This window comes from Cygnus atratus, chromosome 13 (assembly GCF_013377495.2).
Source record: "Cygnus atratus isolate AKBS03 ecotype Queensland, Australia chromosome 13, CAtr_DNAZoo_HiC_assembly, whole genome shotgun sequence".
Taxonomy (NCBI): Eukaryota; Metazoa; Chordata; class Aves; order Anseriformes; family Anatidae; genus Cygnus; species Cygnus atratus.
This window is the reverse complement of record NC_066374.1, coordinates 10,629,002-10,651,543: the sequence shown is the minus strand read 5'-3', so window position 1 is coordinate 10,651,543 and position 22,542 is coordinate 10,629,002. Positions and strand designations below refer to the sequence as shown.

The window sequence follows — 22,542 nt, the reverse complement described above, 5'->3', positions numbered from 1 at the left end:
AAGCTGATGGATGGCCTATGCAGACGCAGTAACCCTTTCCCTGCCAGGCTCTGCAGCATGGCAGCCTGTCAGAGGTGAGGATGCTCACTGGAAAAACCCTTCTTCCCCAGACTTTGCATGGTTGCTGCTTGGGGCCATAGCCCTCCTGGAGAGATGTGAGCAGAGGGACAAGGCAAGGACAGGAGAGGGGATTGGGCAGGAGGTGCAATTCCAGTCTATTACCACATCACCAGAGCCCCCATCAGTATGCAAGGGAGAGGGAAAGCTCATTCCCAACCTCCCTTGGCAGCCTGGCCTTCAGGGAATGGCAAACACATTGCAAGTCCAGCTCTGTGTGGGAATCGCAGTCCAGCAATGCACCAGGAGCAACATCTCCCTGTAGCTTCTCCCTCCGTATGCTATGCTAGGTGCGTGCCATAAGCACTGGAAGGGAGCATGAGAAGCTGACTACCAATGTTTTTGCTTTCCAAAGCACAGCACACAGAAGAGCTCCCTAGAGAGTGGCTACATAAGAAACAGCTGAAAGGACATCAAGAGAGGCTGTGCAGCAAAGCCCACCGACTAAAACGTAATACCAACACAGGTCAAAGGTTCTAGAGACTAGTGGTGTCATAATTTAGACCATCACAATGTCTATTAAATTAGTGGAAATAAGTAAAATCCTATTTGCTCCATCTACAGGCCTATCAATGTAACGTCATAGAAGGCCACAACATGCATGGAGACTTGCACCGCTCTTCTCACAAAACACCAATGAGATAGCACAGACCAAAATCAGGGAAACCAGCAGCAGACTGGCTCTAGCACTGAACCAGACCCTCCTCCCAACAGGGGCAGACCTGTTCAAGCCATCTGGGCAGCCCCTCTGTCCTGAAGCTACGCGGCTGCGGAGCACGGCATCGCTCCACCCAACTGACCTCCGAGTCCAGGCCTGAGGCGGTTGTCGTAGCCATCCAGCAGCCTGTCCAGGATGCGGGTGAAAATGGTGATGTTATCTTTGCTGTCATCAATGACGTCGGAAACATGCTTCTGAGAAAGCCTGGTGCATTTGGGGAAAAAAAGAGGAGAGAAAAAAGGCACGATCAGAAGAGAAACGTTCTTTATATTTCTCCGAGCACTTATAGAAATGAAAAGACGCTTATCTATTCTCCAGCCTGCACTGCAATAGGCCCAGAATTGCGGGATGCAGCACATCTGTTGATAGGGCTATGTGCACAGGACCCTCTGCTGGGCTCCTCAAACCAACCTGCCCAGCCTCTGCAGCCTTCACAGTGGGAGCTGGTGAGGAGTCCTGCCTTGCCCTGGCGTCTTTTGCCTGCCCCTAAGAAGGATGTTGTAGGAGCAGAGGCTCCAAAACCTCAGGGTTAATTGAGTCCTGGTTTCTGCTTTTAGGAGGCAGAGTAAGAGGTGCCAGTTATTTACCCTATCAGCCCACTTCCAAGTATTCTGCTCCTGGGAAGAGGGAAGGGAGGCAGAAAAATTGCAATCGGTAAAGCAGGATGGGAGGCTGAGCCCATCATTAAAACTGTGAACCATTTCTGCAGTCTGTTGAACTTTCCCTGTTTATAAAATCAAATGAGTTCTCATGTTCCTATCACCCCACTCAGCCCAAGAAGCCCGGGAGCCCCAGATAAAATGATTTCCTTGGGGCATTTTCTGCCCCAGGTGGAATAAAATAAGCAGCAAATTTCTCAAACAAAACTCATATCACCAAACAAAATATCCAATGCAATTTTGCAAGCCCAAAGGGCTCAAATAGTAAATTTGCATTTTGTGTCTCCCTCTCAATCAACAGAAAAGGAGCCCATGGAGCCTAGCGAAAACAGCTGCTTCTAAAAGAGATTTTGGACAGCACAGGGTATCAGTGCTGTGGCTCCAAGCACAGCTTTTCCCAGCAGAACTAGCTTTTGGGACTAAAACTAATGGAAAGGTAGAAAATTAAGCAACAGAAAACCGAAAGAAGAAAAATCTATAGAGATGCAGAGATTGCAGGGAAGATGGAAAAGGGAATAAAACAGACACTGATTAATTAAAAAAAAAATAAATGGCAGAAACACACATAACAATGGAAGAAGCCCAGCCAACCCCTGGGTATAGATTTTGCTCCCCATTTTTCTGTTTGGGAGGCACGAACAGCCCCAGAGCACAGAGCTCACTCCAGCCCACGAGGCTGCCTCAGCATCCCCTGGCAGCTTGTGGGGTGCTGCCACGGGTTTAAGCAGGAAAAAGCAGGGACTGAGAAGTAATTATGGAGAGAAAAAAAAGGGGGTGGGGGTGAGAATGTCAGTGAACCAGTTCAGAGCTTAATCCTGCAGCATCCCATCTGGTTAGACCAGCCACCCCTGACACTCTGGGTCCATTTGTAAATACTCTGGGAAGGGCTGAGAGGGTGACAAGAAGCAAAGCTGGCTTGGAGTTCTCTGTCAAAATGTTCTCCTAACAGAAAACCCAGCTTCAGTAAGATAAGGGACTAAAAAAAATGTTTTCAACAAAAAAAAATAAAAAATGGAGCAGGGAAGGGTGTGGGTATTTTTAGAGTCAGACTGAATTAATGTTATTCAGCACGTTGTCACTAATTGAAATATTTCATCTGGGGGCAATTTTGACATTAATCAGTCAATGACCAAACACTGTAGGAAATTGCTTTCCAAGTGTTTGAGGTTTATTTCTCTGGGGATCAGATCCCACTTCTCCTGAGGCTTCTCGGCCTATAATTTTTGGCAAACCATTGTCTGTTCTCGTGCTGAGAAGTGGCCAAGCCAGGAAGCTCAGCCTCCAGAAGCAGGCATGAAGTGCTTGAACTGCAGCTCCTATAAGCATGGAGCAGGGTGGGGAAACATCCCCCAGCCCCAGTGCAACCAAATCAGTTCTGAAACATCAAAACACCCCTGCTATTATGAACTGCATCGCAGCCTTTTTAGGCTCACTTGAAACAGAACACGGTTTTGGCTTTGCACCTGAACTTGAGCATAAAGCAGATTTGAAGGATCTGCACTCCCTGAAGATAAGGAGAATTTTAAGGAATTTAACAAACGTCTACAGTAATTAGTGAGGTATCAATTGTGTCAGCTTTCACTAGATGTCACAGTTAAAAGCAATCTGTACCAGTGTGTGCTGATGGGTATATAACCATCTATAACTTATGAATAGCTAGCATGCTCATGAAAGCTCATTCATTAACATTTTATAAGCTATCTTTAAAAATTACCCATAATATAAAGAGGGAGAGGACAGATTTTTGTGAAGGAACTCCTGGCAGAGGCTCAGCAGCGATGGGAAAAGTGAGTTTACAAATTTCAAAGCCACTTTAGCTTAGCCTGACATTTGAGGTTTTGACTTCAATGTGAGCAGCGTGGGATCAGCTTGGGAGGCACCGTGGGAGCACGGTGCAGGCAGGGAAAAGATCGAAGGGCTCCGGCAGGGCAGAGCCGCCAGCCCCACTGAAAAACTCAGAGGAGCTGCGCAGAGGTGTGTGGCTCATGGTTTAAAACCAATTAAAAGCCTTAAGGCAGAGAAGACAGTTTTACAGCAAATTTAATTAGGAGAGGCTTGAGGAAAAGTCATTGCCTCACCACTCATCCCTGTGCACATGCTCTCTGGAGAGCTGGCTGCCACGTTGGCAGGTTAGTGTCTGAAGAAGGAGCCCCTCGTATGTGATTTAGGAAATGAATCCTCCTGCAGGAGGGATGGCAGGTGACAAGGGAGCAGCAGCAGCCATCAGACGATTGGAAGCAAACGGTCAGCAGGAGGGAAGGGGGAGGCAGGGAGGAACTGCAGCTGTCCTCCTGTGGCCAGCACCATGATACCAAGGTCAGCGCCTGCAAATCCAGGCATACGTGGGATGCATTTGTTTACGCAAAATTGGGTGCAAGCAGTTGAAGTGGTAAGAGCCTGCAGCTGGGCAAACAGCTGCATGCAGAGGGGGCACGGGTAGAGCACAGAACCAGGACATTTGTTCCTGCATGAAAGTCCTCGAATGCTGTTAGACTTGTACTCAGCAGACATTTGTGTCTGTACTGAGCACTCTAAAGATAATTTTCTAATTCTTTTATAGAAGCCACATATTATTTGCATCTCTCTCCCTTAGCTGTGCCAGGGAGAGACCTGCCACACTTCCTCCAAGGGGTCTCCAGGCTCCCCAGGCCCCAGCAGAGACTCAGGCAGTGCAGGAGGAGGGTTGCTGGGCCTGTCACAGCCTTCATCTTCATCACAGCCTTTCATCCACTCCTAGAGGCCGGGAGGAAAGGCTGGTGGCAGTGTCCAAAGCCAGGAGGTCTTGGAGGAACCAGGGACAAGGCTCTGCATTTATACCTGGGCACCCAAAGAAACAGACTTCTTAGTCTTTTACCCTGGACTGCTTCATGCAGGCACCAGCTCAGATATATTCAAGCATAGCAAGGGGACCGCAGCCTTAGCCAAGGGCCTTGGCTCTCACCACCTTACCCAGCGTCAGCAGGGAGAGCAAAAAGCAGGACCAGGACTCCAAGGCCTGTGAGAGAGAGAGACCCCGTTCCCGGGAGCCTTGGCGCCATGGCCTCGACACACAGCCACCGGGTCTTCACAACCTGGGCACAGAGGGGAAGGAGAAAAGAGGAAAGATGTTATTTATTGGCAGGAAAACGATCAAGTTAATTCCATTTTTCCCAGCGGTTCATGCCTGTTACCCAGAATTTGGTATTTCTGGGGTCTCCTATTTGAAGTCCCAAAGGCCCCACAGGGACCAGCAGCACTGCGTGCAGCACTACTGGCCCTGGAGAACCTTGTGTGGGGTCAGAGCCGGGGGCGTCCATACACAGAGCTCTCCAGGGGCTTTGACACCTTCCAGTCACTGCACAGTTTCACTTCCAACACCTCTTTTTACACCCATTTCTTCCCCCTCCTCACCCCATACACCCAACCACTATGTCCCCTTGCAGCAGCTCCCTCAGCCCATGCTGCTTGGAGACACGTGTACAGCAGAAATGAATCTTAAGACCCATTTTTTCCCCAAATGTCTTTCTGGACAGTTAGGCCCTCATTTAATTCTGCTAATGACACCACCAGAAACTATTATAAAGTTTGGGTATTGAGGCCCAAGCAGTGGGAGTGTTCAACCATACCACGCATAGCATGCTCAGGTTTTTCATTAATGCTCAGTTTTCCTTTTATTGTGATGTTATTACACATTTAACCGCCTTTCCCCTTTTATATACCCCTTTATGTTGACGCACCTTGGAGCAGCAGCCTGTATAAATACAGCTTGTTGTGACGCCCACCCGACACGACACCTCTGCCTGGCACAGGCCGGTCAGTGCCGCAGCGGCCAGGTACGACCATGGGCTCCCAGAGCAGCAGCCGAGGCGCCTGAGGGTGAAGGGGACAGCTGAGCTGTGAGAGGTACTGAATAGCAGGGGTGTGCAGACACAGGATCCCCCAGCAGACATCCCATACAGACAGAGCAGGCTGGGAGGGACAGTCTTGGGATCCAAGTATTTGCTGATGAAGCACAAATTAGGGATTGAACGTCTGCTCTGTGGGAAATTCCAACAGTTTGGGGAAACGTGTTCCAAATCAGAACAAGGACAGCTAAAATGTTGATGTTTCTTACGAGGCAAATCCAGAAGTCCTTAAATTAGCAGCTCCCCAACAGATTTCATTTCAATTTTCTTAAACTTGCATGTTATACAATAGGATTTAAACACTTCTTTCTGAGACAGCTTCAAGCACTAGCCAAAAGCAGAAATCCACTGCTGGCTTCCCCCTCCCTTCCCCACACCACCGCTGAAAAGACTTATTGAAATCAACACTTGCCCATTCAAATGAGGATTTAAATTAATGGTTTGTTTTGGCAGGATTCGCACTGCCAGCAGTTTTTGACCAGTAATATCTACATGAACCAGGACCCTCCAATTTCACAGCAGTGCCTCCTGATTCTGCAGCAACTCACTTTTGGTGAGACCACAGGCTGGGAAGATCACACACCAAGTCTGGGACAGAGCAGCTAAAGAAAAGAAGACCAGAAAATGAGGCAGCGAGGTAATTCAGAAAGAGATCAGGCCAGGAACAGTGACAAAAGCCACTTCTTAGTGTCTGAGCCAAGAAGCTCAAGACAGCCATGTTTCCACCAGACCTTGTTCATGCAGTTTTCCTTCATTATTATGTAAAGATGAATAGCTAATTTTGTATTTGGGATATTTCTTTTGAAGATGCGAGCCAAGAATAACAGGGCTGCCTGAAAAGAAGTTAAATGCACACTCCGGTCTCATTTTAAGCATCAGGACCAATTCTGCACACCTGCATTGGGACAAATTCTGTTTTCACCACTTTTCTGAGTGACTACTTTGCCAGACATGGCTGTTTTGCTATGGATGCTCTTATGGACTCCCGAAGGACTATGCAGCATAAAAAAAATAGCTTGGCACTGCTTTCTACCTCTTTCCTTTGGTTCTTGTTCCATATTTGCCTGGCGGAGTTGGAGAGAAGAGGCTCTGCTGCATTTTCCTTGCTCTTTGTCTGTTACACTTAGATGATTGTAAAACAGACCCACCCGGTCCTGAGGATCACGACCGACATTCCTGACTAACACAGGGTCCCTAACCATTGCTGATGAACCCTGGTAGCACTGAGACAGAGCCAGGGCTGGCCAGGCAGCGCTAGGGCAGCCACAGAAGGAGCAGTTCCCTCCCAGCACTGTTGCTCATGACCCCATTACTAGAAAAGCACCATCTCTGGAGGATGCAAGGAAGCCTCTGCAGGCGAGGTTTTCACTCCTTTCCATAAGGCATACGGTTCTGGGGCTCTTTCAAAGCTCCCTATGTGCATACAGCTCAGCCAGACCCCAGTAAGGTCCCCATGGCACTGCAGCTCCCAGCATCACCTCTATAAAGATGGCGTGTGCTCAAAGCAGCTCTACACTTCCTTATTCCATCTGCCCATGGCTCATTTCTTAATGGCACACTTAGCAAATGCATTCATCACTAATTCTGCAGTTGCTGGTAACCTCCCCAGCTGAATCAAATGCAGATTTTCTAAGGAGCCCTGCTAACATTTTGCAGCTGGGATTAAGCAACACAAAGTTTACAATTCAGTACACTCTGGATTTTGGCAGGTTTCTTTACAACCAGATACCTAAAGGCATTGTAAATATACCCACTCCTCTCCAGCACATGCTGTCTGTCCAATCTCCAGAGCACCACAGCGAAACAACACTCCCAGGAAACACAGCTTTCCTCCTGGCTGTGCAGTTTTGGAAAGAAGAACTGGAAAAGCTTCCCTCTCCCCAACATACTCCAGCTGCTGTTCCTCCTGAGGTGGGTTTGGGAACAAAAAATGTGCTGGTACCTTTTGGATCAGCAAGGTCCCCTGGTAGTGTTAACATTGAGAATCTCCTGACTTTGCATACCAGGTCTGATCTTTTCAGCAATCTTTACTGTAGGAGCCATTAAATATTCTGAAATGCCTTCCTAGGAAAGAGTGATTAGCACAGGCTTAGTGCTGACAAGGAAAAGAAAACTCTGGAGGTGGAGAAAGAGGTAAAGCTTGCAAAAAAAAAAAAAACCCACAACCTGGGAGTACAGCTCAAAGAAGGAGAATGCAGGCAAAGGAAAGTAAATAGAGAGAAGGGTCCCAAAAACCCACATGGGTACATTTAAGAGAGTCACATTAGTATCTCTCCCAAATTACTGCCTCCTTGAAACACGCACAGTCAAGGGAGCAATTTGATTCACTTAGCAATAGTCTCATCACGCAGGTGACACTTGTGAAGCAGCAGCCCAGAGGACACATCTGCCCCCGTTACACACCAAGAGGCAGCATGCCTGCAGCATCACTGCTGGCGTGCCCACATGCCACACACCCATAGCAGTGGCATCAGCCAGAGGAGTGCTGAACACTTACAGCTCCCCCCCGGCCCCCAGGACCTGCAGCTGCTCGGCATCTTTGCCAAATCAGGTATCTCAGGGGCATGTGAGCAAAGAAGAGCTGGTGCTGGGAAGCCAGCTGGGAAGCAGAGGCAGCCACAGTCCGAATGCTCGGATACAAGCACAGGAGGAAGGGGGTGATTTAGCCTCAATTGGTGCCAAACCATCCGCCCACCTGCACAGCTAAGCATAGCACTGTATGCGACCTCAGCACCTGCAGACTTACCCCCCCAGATCAGGTGCACTTGCACAGCACAAGCAGCTCCTTAAAGCTGCTGCCTCCCTCATTGCACTGTAGCCTTCACAGACCAGGTCCTGGGTATTCAGGAGAGGTCTTCTGACATTCTTTACGGACTCCAGGAGCATCCAACCTGCACAGGCTGTGCTGTCCCTGATCCTCTGCAGACACACCAGCCTTGAGATTGTCGCTGCCGTGCCTCTTCCAGCACTGCTCTGGGTACAGCTCCGAGCCCTCTGCAGCGATGGGCAGCCAGCAAGCACTCGGTGCAGCAGAAAAAATGCAGATGATGCACATGCTGCCCTGTGTCCCTGCTGGGGTGGGTTTGCTTCAGTTCTCAATCATTTCAGCTAAATAGGAGGATCCCTTTTAATAAAACTCTCTTTTTTTTGGGTGCAGGGTTAGCAATGAGCAGACATATTTTGTCTTGGAGCCTGGAAACGGTAGAATAACACTGTGGTGTTTCACAAGACCCTGGCCCTACAGGTTCTTCACATCCCTTTGTTGCGAGATGAGCTCGCTGGGATGCACACATGTGCTGCACAGTGCAGACACCAAGCCAACCTGTACTGGAAGCAGTCCAGCCCCGCTAGCAGCACGCTCTACCTGCACCAGCTAGTGCAGGGGAAGGCTCGGTTTGTCAGCCTGGACGCTGCTTCCAGCGACTGAGATAGCCTGCGTTTCTCCAACTTGGCTCTCAGTTCAGCTCTTTGTGCTAAATAGATACTGCCAGAAGACCAAAAGCTACCACAGCATTTATAAGAATGTGGGAACAAGAACAAGGCAGCAGTGCCCCTGCCTACCTGAATCAAACTTGCTGTTTGCCATCTTAGAGAGCCAGTGCTGGCACACAGCAGGCAGCTTGTGGCAGAGGAACCAGTCTGACTCAGATGTGAAAATGCACCCGAGAGGTGCACATTGAGCAGTCCTATACACACACCCTGCACAAGCCATAAATCACCTTCCCATCAATCTGCCACACCAGGTACAAGGCACACGTGATGGTTACCAAACGCATTGTCTGCAGCTCTGCAGGAGACACCAGTTTAAGAGGACGCAAATCCAGAGGCACAAGGGAAGGAAATGTAAAGGTTCAAATCAACACGGAAATTTTGAAAGCAAACCTTAAACTGGGTCTCTCCTGCAGAAGGTTGGTGATGTTGAGCAAGCTCCATGCCCAACTCTCAGCCCAGCTTTAATTTTTTTTCAAAATGAGAAGCCACTTGACAATTTCTCAAAACAAAACTAATCCCAGTATTGCAGCTCTCTGCTTGAAAACACATCCAGAGGGACTGTAGAGTGACTCACACCCACAACCGCTACAGGAAACCGCTTGCACTCACAAGTGTAACAAGCCAACACTGATTCACCCACGTAATTACAGGCAGACACTGATTCACGGCTACTGCAACCGCAGACAGACTGACTCACAATCAGAGCAACTGCAGACAGACTCCGGCTCCCGAGCACTACTGGAAATACAACCACGCTGACAATATCCACAGTCAGCAATCGTGTTGTATGTACACAAACCCCTGGAGAACTAGCTAGCACCCTATCCAAAGCAAAGAGCCAGCCAAACCCTTTGCTTTTTGCTGGTGCTCTTGACCTTCACCCCCCAGCCATCTCTCCTTCCCCAATGGAAGGACAACCATGGCTCTGTCGTTCCTCCCTGAGCTCCTGCTTGCCAAGCACTATTGTCAAAGGCTGAACCCAGGAGCAGAGCTGTGTGATGCACATTCACACACACACAATGCACGCGTGCAAAGTATATACAGTGCAAGACATCACTGTGTGTCTACTTCGATACCATACGTGCGCTAACTGTGCTGACTTCGTGTTTCCAGCATATAAGTAAAAGCAAGCCAAGTATAATACATTTAGCCCAGGGGTGAAGGAGATGGCAAAAGACTCATCACTGGGCAAAAGCTTGAAAGGGCAGGATTATTTACTACACTCTCTGGCTGGGTATGCAATTATGTCAGCATTCAGCCTGGGTATTGTGCTACTTTTTGTAAACAGTTGGCAGGAATGCTCCTGCTGAGATGAGGAGCTGGGCTTCTTCTCTAGTGTTGAGAGGGAGCAAAGTGAAGAGGACGAGGTCTACTTCAAGAAAAAGAAACGGAGGTGAAAGAACGGATTAAGCAGAAAAAGGCGAAGGGGAAGCTGACAGCGAAGTGGGACAGGTGGCAGTCTCCAGACAAAGAAGAAAGGAGAGGAGAGAACAGAAGGAGGAAAGCTGCATGATGCTGAGTGATAAAGCTCCAGAAGCAAGGAAAGGCAGCAGCCTCCCAGTGTTGAGCAGGTCTCGCAGCGGTGCAGCAAATGCATGTGTGCGTACCCCTAACACAGAGCTCTGCTGTGAACTGGGAGGAGGTTCTAGGGAAAATGATGCAGCCCCCAGCCAAGCATGTGCCACGGGGCCCAGGTGCAGCCACAACTGCTCCAGCTGCTTGCATCTCTGGAAAAAAGAGCAGGAGCAGAGCGTTTGCGTTCCCCTGCCGCTGCACTTGTGTGCGCACGCGTTGCAGGGCACCCAGCCACCACAGACCCGGGCTGAAGGACAGGCAGACAAACTCCACCAGAACAACAGCTTCGCCTCAAAACAGCCAGAGGTCCTTCATCCGCCAGGGTAAAGAGAAAGTTAAGAAAGACTAGAGAAAACAGATGACTTGCCTGAGCCACATGCAGCATCTCCTAGTTGTAGGCTGGACCTGCCTCACCACCTGTTATTTTTCTTCTTCACACCTCCCCCAAGGATCAAGAGGTGAGGGAACAAGCGTGCCCTGCTGCCACTGTCAGAACACCTCAGGTGAGCAGGGATAAGAGCTGCTCTCGCCAGCTGGCCCACGACAGCGGCAGTCTCACCAGAGGGTCCCGGATCCCCCGTTCTGCCTGAGGATGCTGCTGTGTATGCAGGCAGCCAGCAGATTCAGGAGAGAGACTACGGATGCAATTGGCCAGGGAAATGAACTATTTGCTCAATTATGCTTCCCTCATCCAGACTAGAATCATTCTGGCAGAAGGCAAAGCGAAGAACAATGGATAAACGTTGCAGTGGGGACTGTCTGATGCTTAATTGCATTACGCTACTCCCTTTAAATGATCCGTATCTCAGTCCCAGTAACTCGGGGGGGAGGGGGAAGGATCTGGAGCTCTTTCCCCTTTCCTCCCATACCAGCCTTAGAGACCGCAGCCCCACAAAACTCCTTTCGCCCTCCCGGCTTCCTTCCCCACCCCAAGTCAGCATCAGTACCCATTAGGCCTGGCTGCAGGATTCAGGGGGAAATTTGACTTTGCTTTACTACGCCGTCCTCCCCGATCAGCCCTCCCCCTACATCTGCCGTCCGGCTCTCGGAACCGGGCTCGGCACCGTCCTTTGGCAGACGTTCCCCCCGCTGCCTCTTACCCCTCTCCCCAGGCGGCTGCCGGGCACGGCTCGGCTCGGCTCGCTCCGGAGTCGCTGCGGGAGCAGCGCGGCTCCGACCCCCCACCCCCCCCCATCGCTCTCCCCCCCCCCCCCCCCCCCCCCCAAACCAAAAGCCGATGGGGAGGAGGGTGCAGCTCCGGGGGTCCCCCCCCAGCTGGGGGGGTCCGCACACCGCCGCCAGCATCCCGATGCCTGCCGGGGGGTGGCCACCCAGCTAAAGGGGGGAGCCCCGGTTTTTTTTAGGGGGGGGGGGGGAAGCCGCCGCGCCCCGCACGCACTCACCGCCGCCGGCTGCCCCAGCGCGGGGGGGGACGGAGCCCGCACGGCTCCGCACCGCTCCGCACCCCCGAGCCCCCCGGGCCGGGGCTGCCAGCCGCCGCCTGCGCGCTCCTCCGGCCGCGGCGAGGGAGGGAGAGACGGAGAGAGGGAGGGAGGGAAGCAGCATCCCCCCGCCTTCCTCCTCCTCCTCCTCCTCCTCCTCTCCGCGCCCCGGAGGAGGGTTTAACCACCCGCTTTGTGCCGAGCTGCCCACCCCGCGGCGCGGGCGGCAGATCCCCCCCACCCCAGCCCAACCCTGCCGCCCTCCCCGCCCCGAGCGGTGCCCCAGAGCCCTCGGTCGAGGCCCGGCACGGCCCCGGCCCCCGCCATCCTTTCTGCACCGGAGGATGAGCCGAGCACTGCTGGCTGCTCGCAGCGTCTACCTGTTGAAGGGTGGGAGCTCCCCAAGGCGCTGCCGCTCTGCGAGGAGGGGGCCGGCACCCCAAAGGGCACCGCACCCCAAAGGGCACCGCACCCCAAACCCTGCCAAAACGCCTCTTCGCTGCCAGGCCCGGCCAAAACCCCCGGTCTGCCGGCGGGGCAGGGAAGTTCGGAGCACAACTTGGAATTGCGGAGGTTTGTATCGCAATAAAACAGCGTGCAGAGGAAAACAAACGCAGAGGAAGGGAGGAGGAGGAGGAAGAGAGGTTAAAATGCCGCAAAGAGTAGGCAGAAAAAAAAAAAGAAAGAAAGAAAGGAAAAAAAACAAGGATAGGGTGGCAGTGCGGGAGTCCCCGAGGAGGCTCGGTACAAGACGCACTGGCCAGGGCTGGCTGGGCTCGGGAGGCTTTGCGGAGCCCCACGACTGAAGCTGGTCAGACGAGAGCTGACAGTAGTAAGGCGCACTCAAAATATATTGTCCCTGCAGAGCTCTCCTTGTGAAGCACTCTGCAGGACTCAGCCGCAGCTGTGACTGGTATATAACTTCCACCCAGCGCGGAGGGGCTAGGATGAGATAAAGGTTCATAACTGCAAGCACCACTGACAACCTCAGAAATACCTCTAACGCTTATTTTTGAATACTGAAAGTAACATGCAAACATCCTTCACAGCAAGAGCCCTGAAAAAGGGCATGAGAACAATCAAATCCAGTCTAGGTGTCAGTTCTCTGCATTTCTGTATCAGAAAGTGACCCAGCCCTTGCTACCCAGAAGTTAGACACAATCACTCTTTTACCCTATTCCTAAAGACCACAGCCATCCCAACTTCAGTGAGATAGCAGTATTCACAAAAGTATTCATAGGCTTCCTGAACAGCAGGAAGAAAACAGCCTCCTTCAAAGCAAAGATTCAGTTCCCTGTGATCTGAGCAGTTTTTGCTAGTCCATATATCCCTGTATTTATCTATACATCTGTCAGCAGCAGTTCGAATGCCATTAGAGTTCAGCTTTCCTCTACTAGGTAGGGGCCATAAACAAGATTTGACAAGCCTCACAACACACATCTGAAGACCAAAATCTTGCCCAAGGACTTGAGGTTGCACCAGCACAATGCCCCCACAATCAAGCCTGACACCTCACGGACAATAGGATGGAGAGCCCTTAGTGTTATTGCAACACTTGGATCTCTTACAGGGCCTTCCAGCTACCACAAACCATAAGCAACCAAGTTTCTCCAGCCCTCAACACCACACCCAGCCGTAGCCAATAGCAGCAGACAATTTTGAAGCAAATAGGCCTCCAAGTTATTTTCTGATCTGATAGATATTTTGTCTGAGCTGCAGGGACCTGTGCTTTTGAGATCCCATGCAGACAGCTAACATTTCATTGTCCTTAGACTACTTCTGCATGAATGACAGCAACCAGTGCATGGTGTGGGGCTGTTCCCATTTTAAAAAATCTTTTTCTGCATTGGAGTCCTCTTACAATAATCTAAAGTATCACTCAAGAGAAGAGTGAGCTACGCATACATGCCAGCAGAGGCGCTTTTGCTGTTCTCCACTATTGTGGCAAATCATAGGATCATAAGAAAATTCACATCAGAAGAGATCTCAAGAGATCATCCAGTCTAATCTGCTACTCAAAGCACACTCAGCGAAGGAAGAGCCCAGGGAGCAACACAAGTTGGCCATACTTATTCACACCAAGTTTCTGTTTACTTCAAGGTTTTTTTGAAGGCACATCTCCTTCTGTTTCTGATTTATAGGCTTGCAAACAAGCGTTGGCAAGGGAATAGGGGAGAGCTCAGAGGAAGACCCAAGGCACAACCAATCCTTTAACTAAAAACCCCAAGGATCTGGTCAACCACCTTCCCACTGGCTCCATTGGAGAACATTGCTGAGATAACCATGCCCAGAAGTAGGACCATGCAGAGGACCTGGCTAACTCAAGAACATTGATTCCCTGGGGGATCAGAGCAGAGGAGGCCCTAATACTCGCTCTCCCTCCTTTCCAAACTGACTCAGCTGCTGGCATGAGCTGCCTTGGGTAGGAGAACAGGCATGAAACAGAATCAGCGAGACAAGCATATCCGGAGACAAGTGACTCAGGATTTTAAATGGCTCATATTGAAGAACATTCCAAGATTTACAGGTTTAAGTAGTGCTAACAATAGTCACAGGCAATGGAAACCATGGTTCTCTTGAGGCCTGTTCATCCATAACCAACAGCAATACAGACTTCCCCGGGAACACCATAGCTCACACCACACTGACATGCTTTCTCAGCTTACTCAGGTCTCCTCTGACACTGCCAGCAGCCTGAAATAGTCTTGGGCATAAGACCCTTTATTGAAAGTGTGGTTTGTTGTGTTTTTTTTTTTTTCTATCAGTCCAAAATCAAGTGAAGTCCCTCCCCTTGGAGCCATACCACGCAGCAAGTTCTCCTTGTGAAGGCAGGGAGAAGTGGCTGCGACTGGGTCAGGCAAAAGTACAAGCTAAAAAATTACAGGGCTGTAGCCATACGAACAGTGAGCTGCTGCCAGCAGAGCAAGAGGTACCATACCTAAAAGCACCCTAAATTAGAAGGTCAGTGGATAGGCACACTGCAACCCTCCCTACTCCCCGAGATGTGCTGGATTCAGGCCATATTGGCTCACGCAGATCCTTGGCAGAGCAAGCACTTGTGCTCCACAGCAAGGCCTACTTCTAGCCAGCCAAACAGCAATAATCAAAATCTCCACCAGCCAAATCCCAGCCATCACCCCTCCTGGGCAGGCTCCAGAGCTTTGCACGACCTATGCCCCTTCTGGTTTGGCTGCAGCGATACGGGCTGGCCAGTCCTTCCTGCCAGCTAGGCCTGCAGGGACATCACGGGAGGCCCTGGACAGGGAAGAAGTCATTAGGCTAGCTTAGGAACTCCGGCTATAGGAGACCTTTTCTGGGAGGCAAAGGGAAAGCAGCCTTATCAATAGCTGGCCTTAGCTAGCCAGAATTGTCTTGATCTTCACCCTGTTTGGAAGAAATGTAGCCCTGCCCTGAGAGCATGAGTCTCTGTGGGGAACATCCATCAAAGTAAGAGTTATAAAAACATCCTGTGAAACCTGTAAGCAGTCATCTTTTAATGCATGCTTCCATCATCAGGTTTTGGTTTATTTATTTATTTCCTTAAAATATTATACACACCCCCAAACCCTCCTTTACTTGTTGGAGCGCCTACCTGAACTCTGGCACACTCCAGGAGGAGACTGCTTTGAGGCAAAACCCTTCTTAAAGTGATCAAGGTTAAACTTTAAGGCTGTCACCGTATTACTGAAGAGTAATCTCTCAAAATGGAAGTACAACAGCCTGGGAATATCTTGCTAATAATTAGCTAAGCCTTTTCCTCCTACCACCTTGCTCAACCAGCCAGAATAAAAGTGTGCTTAGTTTTAGGTCCATGCTACAGTGCCCTTGAACTGAATGGAGCTGCAGATTTAATCATCGCCAGCCCAGTGAAGCTTTTAGACCGGACAGGCCTTTCTGTAGGTGCAGGCTGGAGCAAGGGATTCGGGACATGTGGCACGGCTCTGGTACACCCAGCTCTTTGGAGCCAAGCCCGTGCCATCCCCATTGATCCCAGTTCACGTGCAGACCCAGCACCCAGGGGAACAGTCACACTGCAGCAGCCAGGGCAGGCGGCTGATCCAGGGAACGGGTGATGTTCCCCAGCGCTGTGAGGCAGAAGCAGCAGTGTGTGATGGAGGCACGGCCCAGTGACACACGGCTCCACGCGTAACCCCACACATAACCCAACCCTGAGCACAGCTACGAGTCCTGTGGGCCAGTCGTGCACCAGGCAGCCTCTACAAGCTGATGTTCCCAGCCACTTTGAGGCCCACTCGTGCTGCTGGGGAAGCACCCAGCCCACAGGCACTAAGGGAGCAGGCTGCTGATGCAGGCAGGAGGCCAGAACAAAGAGTGCCCGAGCTGCACATGGGGCCAGCTCCTCCACCGAAGGCTGCTGGTCCCACACACCCCTAAGGAGCACTATGTTGAAATCCCCCTCCCCAAAGGGCTGGAGGATGGAGGATCTTTCTCCTTTCGCCTCCTTCCCTCTCAAAGCACCCAGGGCCCTCTCAAAAACCCTCCTCCTGTCCTGCTCTCCTGGTACTCGCCTCCATCCCCACCAAATCAGCTGTCCCTTCTCCCCACCCACCCGCTCGCCCGCTCCTTGCACCCGTAGCAGGGCCGCCATCAGAGCCAGCTGCTGCCTGGTGCTTTATTAGCTTGTCTCCATGGCAACTCGCCTACAGCTTAACTCCGAGAGACCCCTATCTCACCACAGCCATAAATCAGCCACCCGCCTGCATCCTCGGTTGGGGACGGGGGTCACCACTCACCCCGCATGCTGCCCAGCCCCGCTGCTGCCCTCCCAGCCTCCCCGCCGGGGCTGCCCCACGCAGGCAGCGGGCACGGCAGAGCTGCTCTGCACCACGTTTGCAGCCCTCAGGCAGAGTCTAGCCGTGAGACAAAGCAGCACCAAGAAGATGGTGGCTTTCCCAGCTTGCAAGCAAACTGGAACCTCCCATGCAAACCAGCACCGATCTGGTACCCATCCTCCTTCGGACAGGAGGAAGAGCCTTGAGTTAGGATCAGGTGCAGTCATGCAAAACTGAGGTCCAGTTCTTACAGCATGCAGGAAGGGCTGCACCACCGGCCAGTCCCTAAGAAGCAGGCGCAGCACTGGGCTGAGGCAGAAAGGCAGCATCTCCTTCCCTCAGTGTAAGAAAGCCTCCTCCCTCTTCCACACCAGCACAGGCACAGAACTCCCCATATCCAGGGTAAAGCCCCTGAAGGGGACAAAAAGCCACCTGAAATGCTATGGTCACCCTGGGCTCCAGAAACAGAGCAAAAGCAGCCTTTCCCTCAGCACTGTGCAAAGTGGAGGATCCCCTTCAAAGCATGCTCTCATCAGCACTGCCCTTAGGGTACCACTTTTCCAGCAAACCCACTGGCTGACATCTCGTTTGTGCTCGGCAGTTGGGAGTAGGTGGCAGGTAGGAATTTGCTTGTCCCTGCAAGAAGCAGACTTTCCCACACACTTGTTCCCTGTGGCCCTAAGAAGGGATTGCAGGACACACTGCTCTTTCCATCCTCTCAAACAGAGAAAACACATCCCTGCTGCTGAAACTCTCCAACCCTAAATATCAGACCTTAGGAAATGAGACAGCTATCTCTAGACCCCACATTATATGTTATGCAGTCTGTGACTTCACCCATACATCTCAAGCACCTGATGTTGGGCATAAATCTTGGAAATAAACATGAAGGCAGTTTCCACCACCAGGAGTTTAGTTTACAGAAAACTGGCAAAGCAGACAAGAAAGGAAGCATCATCTGTAGATGTTGGTGCATTGCAGCACTGCTGGTGGGAAAAAGGAGGGCAATGGGCCAGGGCAGAGTTTTCAAGCGATTCACTTGAGATTAAAGATAATCCATGACAAAATAGGTAGGTTTAGCAAAAAGATGGTTGTTTTTCCCCTCACTTTTCCATAGTCCCAAGAGATGCTTGAGGTGCAACACAATGCTTATACACAGCATCACAATCCTTGCTGCTTTAGATAAGATCTGGGGTTTTACCCAAGATCAGACATGCCTAGAAGTGGCCAGACATCCAGAAGTGGCCATTGGGAGGGCCATATATCTTCAGTTTATATAGATGCTCAGCTCATATATCCACCCAACAAACCAAAGACCCCAAAAAACTTTATAGGACGTTGTTGAACTCCACGTCTGTGTCCTAGCAGACGCTGGCAGAGCAAAAGAGCTGGAGTCTTGTTTCTGTGACAAAGTGTGCCCATCCGTGTCTCCATAAGGCAGACCCGAGTCCATGGAGAAGTATCAGAGCTCTTTTAGCAGGGGCAGCTCACAGTCTTGAATTTCAAGAACTATAAGCTGGCAGTGGAACAAATTCATAAAAACTAATGGGCCTGAAAGAGACTGTATTTGTCCTGCAGTCCCTTGGCAAGGGCAAAACTAAACCTGGAGAGAGACCTAGTCACAGACTTTCATCTCTTTTGCAGTTACAATAGCAGCATCAGTTCAAAAATCCCCCTGTGGAGTCATGAGGTTTTAGATGCTTCAGCATTTCTATTTCTAACACCGCGCATGCTTGTGAAATCCAAATTACTTAAGCATTTTAGGTACCTAAATGCTCGTCTAAATCATCTCTACGAGAAGGCTAGCTTTAGGGAGGGGCTGGCTTTTTTGTTTTTCTCATCTGGATCCTTCTGGATTCCTGTTTCTCTCTGCACCTACAAAACCGAACTCATTTTTTTTTGTTTCAAAAAACTCGGAGAGTGGTATGAAGGAAAAACCTGGAGCTTGAAACAGGGCCAAACAACAGGAGATTCACACCAAATTGCAGGAGTTGATAGCATCAGATGAGGTCTTTGGAAAATGCCCTATGTTCATATTATATAGAATATTATTCCAGGTCCCCCCTTCCCTTCATAGGTACCTTCCTCAGCCTTGTATGTCAGCTTGAGCCTCTCCTTTGAAGGAAATCTTGGTCTCATTACAGCTTGATAGAAATAAGCTACTTCACAGCTGGACACCAAACAGCAAAGCTCCTGGCTGAAAGACATGGCTGGGCTTTGGGTGCAAAGGCCACTACAGCAATAAATTCCAAGGGAAGTACGAACTCTGTGTACACCAGAACTTACTGCATTTGGAGACTGGCTGTACTTTCATTGAAACAGCAATTTTAGGATCCTCTCCATCAAGCAAGATAGTTAGCCACACGATATGGTTGTAGGTAAAGCCTGTCAGCAGGAGAACAGAAGTTTCCTAAAGACATCAGCTGAATCTGCTATTTTAACAAGGGCTCTAAATGTCACCACATTGCCTGTGCTATGGTCCCTGAAAGGATTAATATCTTGCTATGTTTGGTAAACTTTACAAGGACTGCAGGAAGCCGAGGGACGGGAGACCGCCTAGCACCGAGTGGATCTCATCAGTGCTAATTAGCTGAAACAAAACAGCAGAGACCCAGGTAATAAGAGCTCTTCATGATATTAAGGTGAGTGGTGGCTGCAGGAGACAGGACATTCCAATCTCTGCCTCCTGGAGGCAGCCACATGGGAAGCCGATGTTGAGCCAGAAGCAACCAAAAAAGGAACAGTCAAAGCATGCTCAAGGGCTGTCTCCCTGTCACTCACGCAGCTTCTCACGCCTACACCACCTGCACTGCTGGTGCCAGGGGTGGAAGCGTGCAGGAGCACTGGCTTGGCTGCCAGTTCAAGTCTCCTCTGTCCCTAACTACATCACCACTGACAGTGAAAACCCACTCTCAGAAACACCTTCGCGTATATACATGATGGAAAAAACTACACCAGTTGCCCAGCAGAACTGGGGCAACACCAAGGCTTAGAAAAGCCTGATGAGCTGCAAAACAGCCCTCTGGGATCCACTTCACCCTGACCCCCTACCGATCTGCCACACCAGCAGCAGACAGCATCAGGCTGCAAGTCCTGGGGCAGGCAGCTGGGACTCCTCCTGGCACAGGGTTTTGGAGTACCCAGCTGCCTGTGGCTCTCCCAAATGTACCACCAACAGGCAGTGCTCTCCCAGGGCCTGTCTCCTTCGGGAGGGTTTTTAGTGCGAACAGATCAGAGACAAGCAGCAAAAGGAGTTGTGCATTTGATGACAGGAAGACACGGCAGAGCAAAGCAGCTATGCACAGGAGGAAGAGCCACAGGGCACTGAGGCAGGCAGATGTTGTGCTGCTGCTCTCAGCTGTCTGGCAGTGGGATGCAGAGCCTCTGGAAATGCCTGTCAGCCTGAGCCAATTAGGAACACATGGGCCCAGGGATTCAAAGGACACTTGATATGAGAAATGGGATGCCCTAACTGCCCCAAAGCAGCAGTACTGAGATCAGGTTGCCTCACCCTACAGAGGGAAGCCCTGAGTTCGGTGGGACTGTGATGTGGGTCACTGCTTCCACTCAGCCCCACACTTCACCCTTCAATTCTGGGAAATTTGAAAGAGTAAGTTTTAAGTCTTCTCCCTCCCACAAGAGCTGGAAAAAGAACAAAGCAGTCCTGTATTGGCTTGGTCAAACACCTACCAAAGATCTAGGGCAGTCATTTCCTTCATACGCCCCCTAGTCCCGGGTCCTTTGCTATTCAGATGACTTTAAAAAAAAAAAAAGCTGCTAGCTTGAGCAAGAGTCCTGGCTCTGAGCTGTCCCCAGTTCTGATACACTTCATCGACAGTGCTGACTTGGATCCCAGCTGTTAGGAGCCAGCTGCAGCATCTGAGCACCAAATTTCTCAGGATTTACCAGAGCAAGCTTTATTTTGTTTCAACTGATTGCATAGAATGGGAGAGGATAACAGAATTAGCAGGATCCATTCTGCTTTTCCCAACCTGCCCCCATTAAGGATGAAAGCTCCTCTTGTCTGGGAGCCACTGCACACAACACCCTCTTGATTTGTAATTAGTGGAATAGGAATGCTCAGTCAGCTGGGAAATCTGCCTGAGTAAATGACATCCTCAAGTGTTTTCTAATCCAAGGCATGCAGCCTCTCACTTTGCTGCTAATGGGCTGCAGTGGGGAGTACCAAAATTTCTGCTGTGGACCCACAGGCATCCAGGAACACCTCTTTAGCTAATTCTCTCCAGGATCCATGCCAGCAGCCCCAGCCTGTCACCTGGGAGAACCTGCTAGGTCCTGCCAAGAGATCGTGTCGGTAATTAAACCACCTCAGTCTCAGCTCTTACTACCCCAAGGCATCATGAGCATACACAGTTTAAGGAAAGATCTTTGTCAAGCAATATGGGAGCTACAGAAAGCCAGGGGGCAGGTTCAAGGATGGCCTGTAGTGCTATTAGCATGGACAGGACTTTAGATTTGGAAGAACAGAGGTTATGAATCAAGACAGAAGCTGCACGGCACCTGGAAAAATCACACACCAGAATATTAACTAAAATAACCTTCTGCCTCATCTCTTTTAAATTCAGATGCACAGGGGAATCCATCAAGGTAATTTATGGTGTGTAGCTGCTGATATGCCAATCAAAGGAAGCCCAGAGTAACAAGTCTGCTAAGAGACCTCATTGATCGTTATCTCCACAAACACAGGCTTAATTCCCTCAATCCTAGTTAATCAGGCTACTTTGTTACATTTCTTATACAAATGGGTAAGTGATCAGTGGGAAGCATTAGGCATTAGATACACAGCCCCCAGATAACTTCAGTCGTCTGGAGGCAGGACATGGAGGTGGTGTTTAGGAGGGCACGTGTTCTGGAAGAAGCCTGAAAGGTCTCCACCCAGAGGTTTTCAGTAGGACATTCTTTCATAAGCAGAAATTTCTCCACATACGAAACACCAAGATTTTGATGAAAACCTGATAATTTGCAGATGCAGAGATTATTAGAAAGGCAGGAAAGAAAGCTACCCTAAATTCTAAGAGCCCACAATCAGCTTACACATAAGGAGCAGGTTTGCATTTTTCCAGAAGCCCATCAGATCTTGCTCAGTGGACTGCAGATCTGAAGATGCCAGAAGCTGCAGTGGGAAGAGTAATCACTACAGCAGTTTTTCTCCACCTGCTGTTTAGCAGTACAAGCAAAGGCCTCCTTGTCTAGGTCCAATATCTTTTTGTTCTCTACTTGAAAAGAAAGCAATTCTGATCAGATTGGTAAGGACTTCCTCACATGGAAAGACGTGCTATTGCATCACTATAAGCTGTAATGTAACAGCACACTGAGAACCAGGAAATATTGAGAGGAGGTAATGCACAAATCATGACTAGATCTAGCCTTATGAAATATCATAATTACTGATCTGGAAGAGGAAATTAGCAGCACATTAATTCTGATGAGGATCTGAAAGGGTTGCCCATAACAGACTAGGAAAGGCTTCAAGAAAAAAAATAAAATCATGTGACAAGAAAGTAGAACAACCCATCAGCAAAGGAAAAGACACTTAGGAGACGCTGGGGAGGAGGCGGGTTCAACCTGACTTCACTCTAATAGCCTCCAGAAGCCCCTTGCTCATCTTCACCTTCTTCCCAAAGCCTAAGCAGCTCCCTGTCAGAAAGAGCTTTCACACACCCCTGTAGTAATATAGGATCCCAAGGTGTGTTTGTTGTTGTTGTTGTTTGTTTGTTTGTTTTGGTTGGTTGGTAGTTTTTTTGTTTGTTTACTTGTGTGTTGGGTTTTTTGTCCCCCCCCCCCTTTTTTTTTTTTTGCTTCATTACAATTAGGAGAGAATGATGGAAGCACCGTCCAAAA

General features: G+C 50.1%; 1 protein-coding gene across 2 annotated transcripts in view; it reads right to left on the bottom strand.

Moving 5' to 3' along the window:
* GABRA3 (gamma-aminobutyric acid type A receptor subunit alpha3) overlaps positions 1–11,963 on the bottom strand; it is a 59,900-nt gene extending 47,937 nt beyond the window's left edge. The window contains exons 1-3 of one of the 2 annotated variants that reach the window (XM_035541470.2): positions 11,849–11,963; positions 4,444–4,565; positions 918–1,039 (exon numbers count right to left, since the gene is read on the bottom strand). In XM_035541470.2, coding sequence (XP_035397363.1) covers positions 918–1,039; positions 4,444–4,532 — 211 coding nt within the window. In that variant the 5' untranslated portion in view covers positions 4,533–4,565; positions 11,849–11,963. Of the gene's footprint in view, positions 1–917; positions 1,040–4,443; positions 4,566–5,210; positions 5,339–11,848 lie in introns of those variants that run through there. The other variant, XM_035541471.2, reaches the window with a different exon arrangement.
* Positions 11,964–22,542: the final 10,579 nt, after the last annotated feature.